Source organism: Hippoglossus hippoglossus, chromosome 19 (genome assembly GCF_009819705.1).
Source record: "Hippoglossus hippoglossus isolate fHipHip1 chromosome 19, fHipHip1.pri, whole genome shotgun sequence".
Classification (NCBI taxonomy): Eukaryota; Metazoa; Chordata; class Actinopteri; order Pleuronectiformes; family Pleuronectidae; genus Hippoglossus; species Hippoglossus hippoglossus.
The window spans coordinates 12714321-12728098 of NC_047169.1; the positions used below are offsets into that span (position 1 = coordinate 12714321).

Sequence of the window (13778 nt, forward strand, 5' to 3'; positions counted from 1 at the left end):
GACAGTAATAGTAGTGGAGATATTTTTAGAAGTAGTAGTGTTGTATTTTTATTTCCATCTGCAAACATTATAATAGCATCAGTGGCACTCTGATGTTTCTTAGCCAAATGTAAAAAGACTAATTACCAGATGAGTTGTTTCTTTTTCACAGAACAAGCCGAAGAGCACTGCTGCTGCAGTGCTGCCACAACCTGCTATTCTGCTTGCCACCTCTAGAGAGAGCTAATGTTCACCTTTGCAAGTGGTGAGATCATGAGCAAATATATATATATATATATACACAAGTAAAATAAAAAGAAAAAAAATTACGTTTCAAACATTTCAGTTTGGACACTAGTCAGGTCAAGTTAATTCAGAAAAACTCCGGCAGTTGACAAATATTCTGCACAATCGTGGAAGACGGAATGTGAAACATAAAATATAGTATAGTAAAATACAATTAAATTAAGTTTAATTCATTTGAATTGCTACGATGTGAATAAAAACAACTTAAGGACACCTAAAAGCCATGAGAGAACACAAGGGTCCTCAGGTCCTCACTTCGACAGAAGGGCAACAATCAATGGAAAAAAGGTAGATGATTCCAAAGCTTCGGGTCAGCAACTGCGAACGTACGATCACCTTTATTACACCTTAACCTCGACCAGGGAACAGCCATGGAGCAACTGATATAAGGATTTGAGAGATCAAGGAGTGGATATGGGGCAGATATGTTTTTGCTTTAAAAACAAATGAAAGGACCTAAAACTCAAACCTGAACTTTACCAGTGATGTAAGTACAGGTGAGATGCTGTCTCTCTTTCTGGTACCTGATATCAGCCCAGCAGCAGCATTCTGCACCAGCAGCAGACGTGACAGTGACGACTGGCTGATGCCCAAATAAAGAGCAGTACGGTATTCCAGTCACAATGAGGGTAAGGCATTTGAGACAAACCTTCAGGTCACTTAAAGAGAGGAGGTGTTTCAGTTTTGGCGACATTTCTTGGTTGTAAATAACTTTTTAAAATTGATTTAATGTGTTTGTCAAATTTCAGAACCAGGTCAAAAATAACACCAAGATTTTTAACCTAATGTAGCTGAGGTGCCAGGGGCCCTCAGTTATTTTCTACAGGTGTTGAGAGAGGGACCAAACAGTAGCCCAGACTGGACAAACTAAACACCTTTTGAGTTTTTATGACAACTGAAGGCTACCACAGGTTCTCTTTCATGTTTGGAAGGGGAGGGTGAGGGCTATTCAGCTGCAACATGCAACTTCACCACCAGATGTCACTATATTCTACACACTGAACCTTTAAATGGTGGTCTGGTTTTGTGATAAACATATTCTCTCTATATTTGGTAAAATTATCAAGATTATTGTGCAGTAACAGTTACCTATGTGTGACAGTGGCGTCCACATTGTAGCAGTTACTCTGTGTCAGAAGGACCGCTGTGTTACATTAGACCAGATAAGTTATTGATCTGCGTCTCTCACTCTGCTGCTGCAGAAAGTCCAGCAGCCTCCAGGGATTGTGCTGCACGTGTGCGCTCTGTGTCCTTTCTGCGTCCTCACATCTCTTCCTTTCACCCTCACCCTCCTTCACTCCTCTTTCATCTCTCCTTACCTCCATTTATATACTCCCCTTATTTCATTTCGCCGTGCATTCTTTCCCTCCCTGCCCTTCAGATCCCCCCCCCCCACCTCCTTCTGTCTTTCTCTGTGCATCCCTCCGTCTCCTCTCTTTACGTCCATAGGTTCAGCTTGTGTCTCCCGGTGCCCTCGCTGAGCTTTCTGTCGTGCGGTTAAAAGCCACGGGGGGAATGAGTGGGGCTCACAGAGTGCAAGGTAGGAGGAGAAATGTGCCGGTGTCATGCATGCATGGTGCAGATGCAGGGCGATTAAGCGCGTTGCAACACATTTTGCAGCATCATGATGCAGCAACATTTCGAGGCAGTGCATATGGGTTTTTGACCATGTTCTTCTCTTTGTTTCTACAGAGTTAGAACCCTCCAGGGGTGGAGTTGCTCTGGTGGTTTCACTGGATGGTGTGAACTGGCTTCACAGAAAGAGATGCAGAGACAAAGGAAGGACGAAACGGTATAATTTTGATTTGGGTTAATGTGATTGTGTGACCTTGTGGACACACTGAAGGTTTGTTGTGTTTGTGTCACTCTCTCTGAACGTGTGGTCTTGTAGTCTGTCCTCCCCTGAGTCCCTCCACCTGTTACACAGTTAGGTGTTAATTTACCTTAAATAGGGCAGATTACAGGCTTTATGGCCTACTGCATGTGTGTGTGTGTGTTTACATGAGTGTGTGAGACCGTACAGTGGTGTGTCTGTGTGTGTGTGTGTGTGTGTCCTGTTACATCCTTTACGTCACTGCTGCTGTGAGTCAGCCCCTCTCTTCCTTTCCTGAGTCACAGTTGCTTGGTTACTGCAGAGCGGTGAAAGTTTCCTATTGCGTCTTTGTCTCCACAGATGGATGAGCCCCGATATTTATTCAAGCTCAGGAGTGAGAGGCCAAATAATGTATGTGTTTGTGTGCAAGCGTGCGTTTGTGTGTGTGTGTGTGTGTGTGTCCTGTTTTGTCGACAAATCAGTTTCAGTACATCCTGTTGTTAACAGACTGTGAAGGGCTGTCTGTGCACTGCAGCTGACCTCTGAAAAGATCTGGTGGATTAAAGGGGGACTTGGAAATGGAATTATGTTCCCATGTAAGAGGAAATCATCTTTGACCAATGCCTACATATCGTATTAGGTCAACGTGCCCCAACTTTGTGTTTGCTTAATTGGGTTGAAAGGGTAGCTCCATGTTACAGACACCATAACCCAAAGGTCGCAGGTGCAGTCTCTGTTCCAGACAACACACCGTCATCAATCAAGTTCCCATGGGCCAAGCATTTAACTCTCATATCAAGCATGTAGCCACTATGGGTATAATATTTAGCAAAGCTTGTATTGGCTAAATATAAACTGCGTCTCAATTCAGAAGCTGTATCCTTCTGAGGACCCGGTCAACGCAGCTGACATTGGTTGTATCCTCCAACGGCCCCTTAAACCGCGTCGGCCAAACCAAAATGAGACGGTCTGGTCTTCCTATTGCGTCACCAGCTTGTCCTGCCCGGTTGATTAAAAACATTGACAATATGTTATAAGAGTGGTATATTCCACTAAACAATTGACTAATTGTCTAGTTGTATTGGTATATTCCACTGCTATGGCAACTATAATTGAGCAGTTAGTATTTGGAAGTGCTCCTTTAAAACTGGGAACTCACACCATGATAATACTGGAAGATTATCTCACTCACACATAACTTGAACTATTACCTACTGTATGTGGTGGCTATGATCACACGGCTAACCAGGCTAAATATTAGCCCTCTAGCTAACATTGAAAGAGTACACTGCCAGATTATAGACTCAATATAAGTATGGACGACATGACAGCTCCCCAAAAATGAAGCCAAAGTGTCTTGATTGCCCCAGGTGGCTGCGGTGTAGGTCGTAAACCCCCATCCTCCTCCATGTTAGTGGACGGGACATGAAGCAAAGAAGTACACTTCAAGTCAAGTTTTTCTCAAAGATGATTTCTGTCTCTTTTAGGTAGTTCTTATTTTATTTGATGCTAATAACAGGGCGAGACGTCATGATTGTATTGGTGTTACCTTGATACCGCTACTCCATCCCACAAACGCTACTGCACAGAGAAGGCAGGTGTCATTGTCCCAAGATGGCAGCGTTCGTGTCTGGGATATTTTGGCTTCATTTCTGGAGAGTGGAAGAAATTGGAGACACGTCATCCATCTTTATGTTTCGTTTATGTTATGTTCTTATGGTTAACTTGGTCACATAGATAGGACCAGAGAAGAAAAATCTGAAACAGTTTGATTTCCATCACCTGTTCATCACAAGATGATGAACTGAACCTAATTATATGCAACTGATTGTGAATCTCTCGCCCAGGAATAAAGACCTCCAGTTCTGGATATCTTCAGGTCAGGTGGCGCTGGTTGATGAGAAGCGGCAGCCGACCACGTGTATCCCCGACCAACGAGGAACAGCAGCCCTTGACTTGTGGAGGAACATTGAACGCAGATCAAGGCCATGGTCATCATCCTTCCCTCTCTCTCCTCAGCGCTGTTGTCTTCTAGAGGAACCTCTCCAGCACTCAGCATTAACTTCTTCTGTCTCAGAGTGTCCAAAGGAGGCTTCATGGAAAACACTCATCTTAAATATTCGGGACATTTTCACTTCGATCACAAGGAATGTAAATTTAACAACCCAGCCTCATGTTCTTACAATGAATAACCCAAATAGGTTGATCATTTTCTGTGATGAGGACATACCCCTCCAGCTTTATAATGACATAAGCAGCACTCAAGATTGCAGGACAATTATAGGAACTACTGGTTGTAGTGATAACAAAAATGTGTCAAGTCATTTAAAAAATGCCCATTTGCCCTCTGATCTCAACAATAACTCAGAAGAGGATCACAGTGAAGTGTTTCATGGGGAGAATCTTAATATACGCACCCGTAAAAGTCTTTTAAAATCCTATCAAAACTACAAGCGTCCAGGAGAGTCATCCGAAAGGGACAGGAAACTGAGGAGGAGTGTGTCCTTTGATGATGACGTCACGGTCTTCCTGTTTGATCAGGTACCGATCTCCAGTTGACATGACTACTGTGGCTTGGATGGGTTTGAGCTTTATTGTAACTCATGTAGCTAATTTTCTTAGTCAACTTTATCACTGATTTTGTAATGAATATTTATTGTTTTAGAGAATTACTTTCAAACATTTTCTGGGGCTTTAAGAGGTCAGTGTTAGTTATTACCCACTGTTGCTCTTCTCAGGAGGGTCCCACCATGGAGCTGCACCCTGAGCCCTGCACATCTCTGCCAAACACCAGTACCTTCAACCTGCCAGATGTCACATTAGACGACTGCGGTACAAACCATTCCAAGTGTTTGACACGATTGTTTCCCTTAACTGATAAATTATGCACAATCAACATTACTGGAGGCTCTTTATCAATGGTAGAAAACACATTAAATCAAATACTGCACTTAATTGGTACCATAAAGAGATCATTTTCGTTTGACATTGTTTCATGGTGAAATATTTCCCTTTTTATTCTACCAAATGAATTACACTTTTGAAGTTACGTTACAGATTCAGATTTTATGAAAAAAACATGGTAATCTCATACAATTTAAGGAATTGTTATAGGTTAAACCACATACATGTAATGATTATCAACTGAAATAAAATAACACTGACAGAGAAGAGGCCATTTTTCTGCAATGAACAATACAATTTACTTTGATATTTGACACATACTACTTCCACCACTTGCCCCCTTTGCGTTTTCCAAAGTATTCCATATATGTAACTTTGATTTTGTTCATGCATGCAGTTTGGACTGGTATATTCTACTGAAATGTGCATATGATAAAAAAAAGAAGCATAAAATGTCATAAAAATTACAATTTTAAAGGATTGAATGTTGAAAAATGTTGGGAAATATTAAAAAAAAAATCTTAATTTTTAATTAATTGATAGGAGAGACAATATTTTGACATTAAAACTTATATCCAGCAAATACATATATTTTTTCACATGTCACTGTTAGGTTATCTATTTTAGAAAGGCCCTTGACTGTGTAACAAGATCTGGGTGTGTTACTTTAACTTTTCTGTTTGACTTCACTGTTTGAAAATCCTGCTAAAACCCAGATGCTGTGGGCTGTTGGCAGTTCATTCACTAATTGTGTGTGTGGTTGGTTTTGCCTGCAGGCTTGGAGTGGGAAGACGACTTCTCAGCTCTGGAGTGGAGCTGGCACCTCCAGCGCGTCAGTCGCTCTCTGCACTCCACCCTTTCCCTGTCAACACCGAGCTGGACTGCTGCGTCCAGGCCGGAGCGTTACCTCCCGTCTCAAACCTGCCTCTTCCTCACCCATGTCGCTGAGTCAGACCTCGAGCTGTGAGATAAACAGCCGGTGACAAACACACACACACACACACAGACACACACACACACACTGAGCTACAGGTGCTGATGTCTATGACACAGTGGCAGTCAAACACAGCCTTTCTATCACGCTGGCTGCCTTCAGCCAAAGGCCATCTCACTGTCACCATGGCCCAATGTGACATCCACGCTTGTTTTTCTTTCAGACGGCCAGCCTTGGTCTAATGGAAAAACTGACTAATCGTCCAGATCTACGTCCTCTTCACCTCTTCCGACTCATCTACCCCCACCTCCCTCCTCTTTTACGATGAGTCAGGGATTGTAATGGCTTTTTTCCTCTTTTTTTCCTCTTTCATTCTCTCTCTCTCGGCCCCAAATGGATTCAAAGCACCTGCTGTTCATGACATCACAGCGCTGCAGGACTGTGTGACAGTGCATTCAGCTTGAACAGTTGACACAACCACTGGCTTGATGATGTGAAAAAAACAGCGGGTTGCATAACAGTGCTGGTACCTTTCCAGCTGCAGACCTCTTTGGAAGCTGCTTTTTATGCCAGGTTGCGTCCTTGGACCTGAGCGGTGAAACAGAGACATCTATAATGTCACTTCCAACTTTTAATGAGTCATAGTTTTAACGTGTCTGAAACCCAATTCTACGTTTAAATGGGTTGGATTCTAGAAATTCCCGGTTTATCTTGTTGGGATGTTGTTTCTACAGTTTGTTTTGCTCAAACAGAGCATGCGTGTGGAGGCCCTGTTTGCCTGCCTCATTACTGAAGTGTATTCAGCCCAGAATTTATCAGAGGCTGTGGCTGAATAAACAGTGTGAGCCTTAGGGGCCAAAGGAGGCAGAAACTGAACAAACTCAAAGTAAAAGATAATGTTTCCACAGAGTGCCGGCATCAGCGGGGTTTGGTTGATTAGATACAGTGTACCTGAGGAGCAGGGGAAAGCTGGCAGGACCAGTCTTCACAAACACACACACACAAACGCACACACTCACACTCACACACACAAAGCTCAAGGACACATAAGCTAAAAGTGTTTATTTTCTCAGAGCTGGGAGAAACACACGTGTTAAGTGTTATTGTTGTTAAACCTACATGATATTTTAACATCACTGTCAATGTAAAGGCCAAATGACTCTGGTGTTCTTCATGTGACTCCATTCAATAAAAGCTTTTAACTTTGGGTGACCATTAAGTTTGTTTTTATTATTGCCTAAGACTTTTCTGATGTATCTTTTTATTCTAGCAAGTTTTACAAAGCTGCAAATGCCTATAGATGACTCAAAATGCTCAGAGCTAAAAACACTGCTATGCTATGCTATGCTATGCTATGCTATGCTTTGCTAGGCCACAAACCTATGGTCTTCTCTTCTGTAGTTTTGTAAAAACAACCCCAACAGCAAGTGGCAACACACCCAGTTTTCAAATATCACCTTTCTTCAAGAGTTGCTTATTCCACCTTTAAATTCAGCTATGGAAAAGATTTAATTAATTAAGGAACACTTTCAGGATACTATCAGACCAAATGAGTGGGTCTCTGCTGAATTTTTATATTTTATGGACAAGCATAAAGGTTGGGGGTTCATTTTGTTGGTCAAGATGAGGACTGTGCAGGATTTTTAACTGCACCATTCAAGCCTTGTTACACAGATATCATCTATGGTGATATAGTCCCATAGCACAGCCCATGTATGCTCATCAATGTTTACACTAAGTTCAGTTTACCATGTCTGTGCAACACCCTAAATTACAAAACACCAGTTTGGCTTCAAGGCATTGAAATTACTCAGCTACTTTATCTCCTGGGAAATTCAAGAGGCGCACTGTCTATCATACCCTGCAGGAAACCAGGGTCAACATGAATTGGAATCAGTGGGGAGGTTAAATGTGACCTTGTGTACTTAATGACACCTTTAAAGTTTGGGACACGCCTACAGGACAAACGGTCCAGCAGGGAACCAGAGCTCAGTGACATTTCCAGGTCCAACCAAACAAATAAACAAAGAGATCATCTGTTGTGGTGCAGTAAACTGGGTACAGGGTATTCATGCTGAGCAGAAACCATCCGTGTGGGTTCTTTCTTTATAGTGGCGATTAAAGTTGGCCTTAAACATCTGATGAAACAAAGGAGTAATCTGAATGTCCTGGTAGACAAAAGCTGGCAAAATGGAAATGACCAGCAAACTGTTGGACACATGGGATCTGATACATAGAGCAAGACATCGTCTGCATAAAGAGAGATTTTGTTTGATGGGTTCAGCCTTCACCCCCCCCCCCATATTGCTGAGTTATGCCTAACAGCCTCGGCCAGAGACTTCACTGCAAGAGCAAAAAGGGCAAGGCTGAGGGGAAACCTTGGCATGAGGAGTTTAACCATAATATTAACGTAAATGTCTTTTCTGTATAATATAAAAGAGGAATAAACATTTGTAAAACTGCTCCATAGAGAGTTAAGAAAGCTTGAAGAAACTGTGCTATGGAAAATTCATCCTGAACATGACCTCCCTCTGGACTCCCCTGCCTGTCACAGTGAAAAGGACAATAATCCCAATTGCCAACAGTTGTTTTCAGGGCCCCAGGTCGAACAGACTAAGTGGGAGGGCAAGAGGTGTGAGGGTAATTATTTAAAAAAGGTTAACTATGCCTCTCATTCTTAGTTAATAGGTTTGGCATTAGTGTTATGGTGTCCAGCCGTTTATATCAATAACATTACTATTATGACATTATCTTCTCTCATTACAGAAGTGAAGTGAGTTTTTTTTCCTGGTAAAAAGCAAATGATGTGACATATTTTAAAATGAGCCCTGGCTCTGCCTCTGTACATTGAGGTGCGGCCTCGAGGACTGTATTCAAATGAAGCAAAGCAGGGGTTAGGTGATAAGCCACAATGGAAATTACGTTAACTGCTTGGAATTAAAGGAGTGGACCAGAAACTGCAGTGTTTATGTCTTTTACTTAATCTTTCAACTATCTCATCTGTATTTCAGGTGGTAAAACATTTAATTCACTCTGTTGTATTGTGGTAGAACAGTCTGGTGCTCATGATTAAAATAAGCAATGGAAATTTAATTTGGACATGGATAGACAGTTCTTTTTTATCATAGTACAAAAGGGGCCAATGCCACTTTCTTCACAAATATCAGCGGCCATTAGTATTGTAAAGTAACTAATATTAAATACTGTCGTTTTTAGACTTCATATTTAAAACATAAGACACATGATCATTTGATTAAATATAATGATGGATGAAACTTCACAAGTATCCAGAGCATTTAAAATTAGCTCTACTACTAACTACTGCAACATATAAGTACTATAGTATATGGCTATGCTATACTACTATACAATATTCTACTATACTAGCAATAATAAGGATTTAAGAATAACAGACTAGATCCATTGTGTACAATGAGTACTTTAACTTTTAATACTTACACTGTGTAGCTTATGGCCTACTTCTGTACTCTTCAGTACAATTTGAAATACAAGACTCATACTTGTAATAGTGTTTTTGTTACAGTGTAATTTGTCTAAGTAAATGATTTGGATACCTGTTCCACCACTTACTACATTGGTCTATTTTAATTTTTATAGATTAAACTTCCAAAGTACCCAGATCAGTTAAAATTCGAAGAAATGGTCACCAGTTGCTTTAATTGTATCGGATTAGGCTGAAACACTGTTTACCCCTGAAACTCCAAAAGTGTCTCCATCGGCACAGTGGTGAGTAGATAATGAGTGAATTAAATTTTTTGGGGTGAACTATCCCTTTAAATAGGCCCACCTCGTGTGGCTTAGTCTACTAGTAAAACATTTGAATGCAACAGTTTACAGAGCACTTCTGCTACTTTCACTTTGTCCTGGTTGACGATGTGCAATACTACAGCTACTGTGGTTGAAACAGATCTCAACGGGACTCGGTGCAGTTTCCTATGATGCTGTGACAGTGTCCAGCAGGGGGAGGGGGAGGAGGCTGCTGGAACATCTGGGCATCAGGCTGGGGGCTGCAGCGCCTCCTCTGATTGGCCGAGCAGCGCGACGTGTACCTCAGTCAGCGACAGGTGGATCACATGTGACGATGACCTGCGGGAGTGTGCGGCTCGGGCACGCGCCTCTGCTCTCCCTCTGCCTGTATGGAGTGTGAGTGGTGACGCTCTGATCACTGAGGAGGAGGAAAGTTAGTGCAACTTCCAAGGTAAGACTTTTTTACCACATATTCAGTCATGGTGGTTCATTCACGTCCTTTGTTTATATTGCACTGGAGCCTGTTTATCTCAGTTATTAAAACCGTTGGGGTGATACAATGTGTGTTAGGGAGATAAAGAGTGAGGAGGAAAAACTCTTTAAGGGGTGATGTGGAGGGTTTTTTCATCATGTGCACTCCTTTGTGTAAAAGTGCTTTCAATTTAAATATCAGTATATTTAAAAATATATACTTTGAAGTAAGGAAGGGTGATATGCAAACATTTTATTGAGATAAACACGTTCATGAGTCGATATTAATATTCATCACGATAAATGTATCTTTAAAAAAAAGGTTTTTCTCTCAATTTACAAAAACAGACAGGGTCCTCAAAGTCTTAATGAAATTGCTAATGTCAAATTTAAAAAAAGAAGTGAAGCTATTAGTTACATCTCATCATCAAGATCTGTGAGACCTTTGTGTTCTTAAAAGGTCCTCATGTGTCCACATATTCGTGTTTTGAAGTCTATTCCGTTCTGCAGACGTAGATGTACATTTTTTTCCCCAAGACAAAATAAAAAAAAGAAGAGAAAGGAAAAGGAGGTGTGTATTTCCTGGAAGAAAAAGGAGTTGTGTATTTTACTGTAAGTTTAAAGACAGACTTTTGTTGTTTTAAACTCGTCTTTATGGACAGAGAATGAAAAACACTTGAGGTAGATGAATCATGTGTTATTCCTCCTCATTGTACTTACACAATGCATTATCAATACATCCATATGAATAGGACTTTGGTTATATTGCTATTGATAACATATATATAGCGATAATTAACAATATTGTTTTTTTGTCAATTCCCTGTGAATCCAGAGCCGTGGCATATTAAACCATGATAATAACCTCTGACATCAGGACGTTTGTTTAGTCATGTTTTGGCTCCAGTATTTCACGTCAAACCATTCCCTGGTTCAAGTGAAGTTCAAGAGCAGCAGAGGTGAATTCGCCCGACTGCTGCTGCTGAGCGTGCATGGCTGCTCTCTGTGTTTTTGTGACCTTGAAATGGGCATTATCTCAGGACTGTGGGGATAAGAGAGGCGTAGATTAACAGGCCAACATCATGGAGTTTTCACACTGCAAGAGGCTGATTAGATACAACAGGATGCAAGGCTGTATGAGTTGGAGCGAGGCCTATGGAGTAAATGGGGGTTACAGGCCAACTGAGGTTAAACTCTGTGCAAATAGTTTTGAATTTAAACACATTTTTCTTCCAGGCCTGTTGAAGCAGTGAGATCTGTCAGAGAGAAGAAGGAGGAGAGGAGAGAAGGAGGCAGCAGCAGGATGAAGTCCAAAAGGAAGGCCGTCAAACCATCCAGCAGGACCTGGTCTGACCCGGAGCCAGAACTAGAGCCGGACACGGAACCAGAACCTGGCTCCAGCGAGCAGGAGGGCTCAGAGGCATCGGTGCGGATCGGCGGCTCCTGGAGGGGGTCGCTGAGGAGCGGGGGCAGGAACCGCCAGGGAGGAGCCGGCGGAGGGAGGCGGAGGAGGCAGCACTCCTCCAGCACCAAAGAGCGCAGCCTCCGCCGCCTGGAGAGCAACGAGCGGGAGCGCCAGCGCATGCACAAACTCAACAACGCCTTCCAAGCGCTGCAGGAGGCCATCCCGCACGTCAAGACCGACAAGAAGCTGTCCAAGATCGAGACCCTGACCCTGGCCAAGAACTACATCAAAGCTCTCACCACCGTCGTCGTGGACATGTCAGGGGCCTGCCTGCCCACTGGTGGGGTCCCATCAGAGGCCAGTGCCGCCAAGCTGCTCCAGTGCTACCAGCAGCAGCTTGAGGACGACGGGGAGGACGATCTCACCCAGTACCTCACCCACATGCACAGCTTCGGCCAGCGCAGCTAACAGTGACTGCGAGGTGGGTCAGAGGCCAGGTGGGGGGGGGGGGGGGGGGGGGGGGGGGGGGCAAGAGGGCATCGGTCCTGCTGCTCTGAGATCTGCTCAGAAATGATGCAGGGACAGGAGCTGTTCCACATCATAGACACGTGACAGCAAACTCCTAACAGGAAGAGATCCATCTAGAAGTTGCCCCTGCTGCAAAACATGGAGACTCTTGAGGACCATTCACCTTGCAGACACAAAGTCGGACCAGATGGACCATATAGACTTCTTATTGTAATCAGAAAGGAAGGGCTAACCTTTCGCCATTCTGTCCTTTCTTTTCTTTTTTTTTGGTTTGAGCTGAGGCAGGGAGCTGTTCTCTTTTTGTGTTATCTTGTGATCTTCTTGTGTCTTCTGTTGTGAAAGCTGCTGAGCGTAGCCTCAGGTCATAACTGTCACATCCAGGCAGAAGAGAAATGCAAGCAGCAGCCCCTAAATATTGAAATACTGAAGCGAGATAAAGTGTTTGCTCATCTGCTCACGTTGACGGCCTACCACAAATGTGAGAACTTGATGTACTCGTCTTGCGGGTTGTACAGTGGCCGCGAGGCAGAGGAGATGTTTTCAGTGTATATTATTTGACTTTTTGTGTCTTGAGGCAGGACTTTGTGGTGAAAAAAGCGCAGGAGAGGAGACATGAAGATACTTGACGAGTTCAATAAACACATTTATTTATTGACAAGAACTGTTATTTTTAACCATGCACAACACCCGAGAAATGTAGCCCATGATGTCAAGCACGGACATGTTGCTCTCTAGAGGAACAGATATTCTCAGTTAATACAATATTAACATTTAGCTGCTTCATATTAAGACATCCACTTACGACTTGGGTGAACATAGGAAGCGTGTGTGTGGTTTATGAATATTTCTTTATGGAAAACTATTGAAAATGAATTGCTCTGACAACTGTACATACACTATTCCAGCTTTAGATACTACCATTGCAACACCGACTACACTCACTGTAAAACACTGATATCTTACAGATTTATAACAAAAATATAGTGTTTTCTGACGATTGTTTTTTCTCACTGCTCAGTCATTTGACTACAAAAGTAAACGACATGAAAGTGGAAACTCCTGAGAAAGAGGAAGGTTCAGTTTTAGCAAGTCAACCACAAGACTTATACAAGTAAATCAACATGTTTTCCCTTATTTACAACGCTAGACATTGCACTTACTCCATGACAGCAACAAAATAGTCACATCATCTTTTTTTTATGTTTTAGAAAATAACATTTAAATCTTGGTCAAAACTAGAATGGCACTCGTACCTCGGCCGAAGCCCATCAGTCCCCCTTGAAATTCAATCTAGCTGCACACTCATATCATTCGCCCAAATATGCCAGATTTTTTTCCCCCCATCAAGATCATTATTTCTTGAGAAATACACAGAAATGAGGAAAACAAATCTCACAATGTTACAGAAAGTGAAAACAAAAAATCATGGATCTCTCCCCTTAACAGAATCTGCTCCAACACGTCTTTCTTGGCCCATATCCCACCCTTCTATCAAGTTTCAACCAAATGGGTTCAGTAGTTTTTGCATAAACCTGCAAACGGACAAACAGATCACACTAAAGTGTACAAGCCAATCAGCAACCACCACAGGCAAATTAAGCTACTACAGAGCTTGTCACAGCTGCTACATACAGGCTCCAGAAAGGACTCTACTGAACACAAAACTTTCA

The 13778-nt window shown here is 42.4% G+C and overlaps 2 protein-coding genes across 3 annotated transcripts; both read left to right on the plus strand.

The window, feature by feature from the left end:
* The first annotated feature begins 1370 nt into the window (after positions 1-1370).
* On the plus strand, positions 1371-7143 carry LOC117752499 (serine/threonine-protein kinase LMTK2-like). Of its 2 annotated transcripts, XM_034569843.1 has the most exons (6): positions 1371-1825; positions 1978-2077; positions 3946-4639; positions 4837-4930; positions 5779-5999; positions 6157-7143. In XM_034569843.1, the coding sequence occupies exons 1-5, from the start codon at positions 1801-1803 to the stop codon at positions 5967-5969; spliced, it is 1104 nt and encodes a 367-aa protein (XP_034425734.1). In that variant the 5' UTR covers positions 1371-1800; the 3' UTR covers positions 5970-5999; positions 6157-7143. The 2 variants fall into 2 exon arrangements, with proteins under 2 accessions (XP_034425734.1, XP_034425733.1); XM_034569842.1 differs by having other exon boundaries at positions 1372-1825; positions 5779-7143.
* A 2779-nt stretch (positions 7144-9922) lies between these two features.
* Positions 9923-13368, plus strand: bhlha15 (basic helix-loop-helix family, member a15). Its single transcript, XM_034569846.1, has 2 exons — positions 9923-10155; positions 11412-13368. Exon 2 carries the CDS (start codon positions 11479-11481, stop codon positions 12046-12048), a length of 570 nt encoding a protein of 189 aa, XP_034425737.1. The 5' UTR covers positions 9923-10155; positions 11412-11478; the 3' UTR covers positions 12049-13368.
* The last annotated feature ends 410 nt before the right edge of the window (positions 13369-13778 follow it).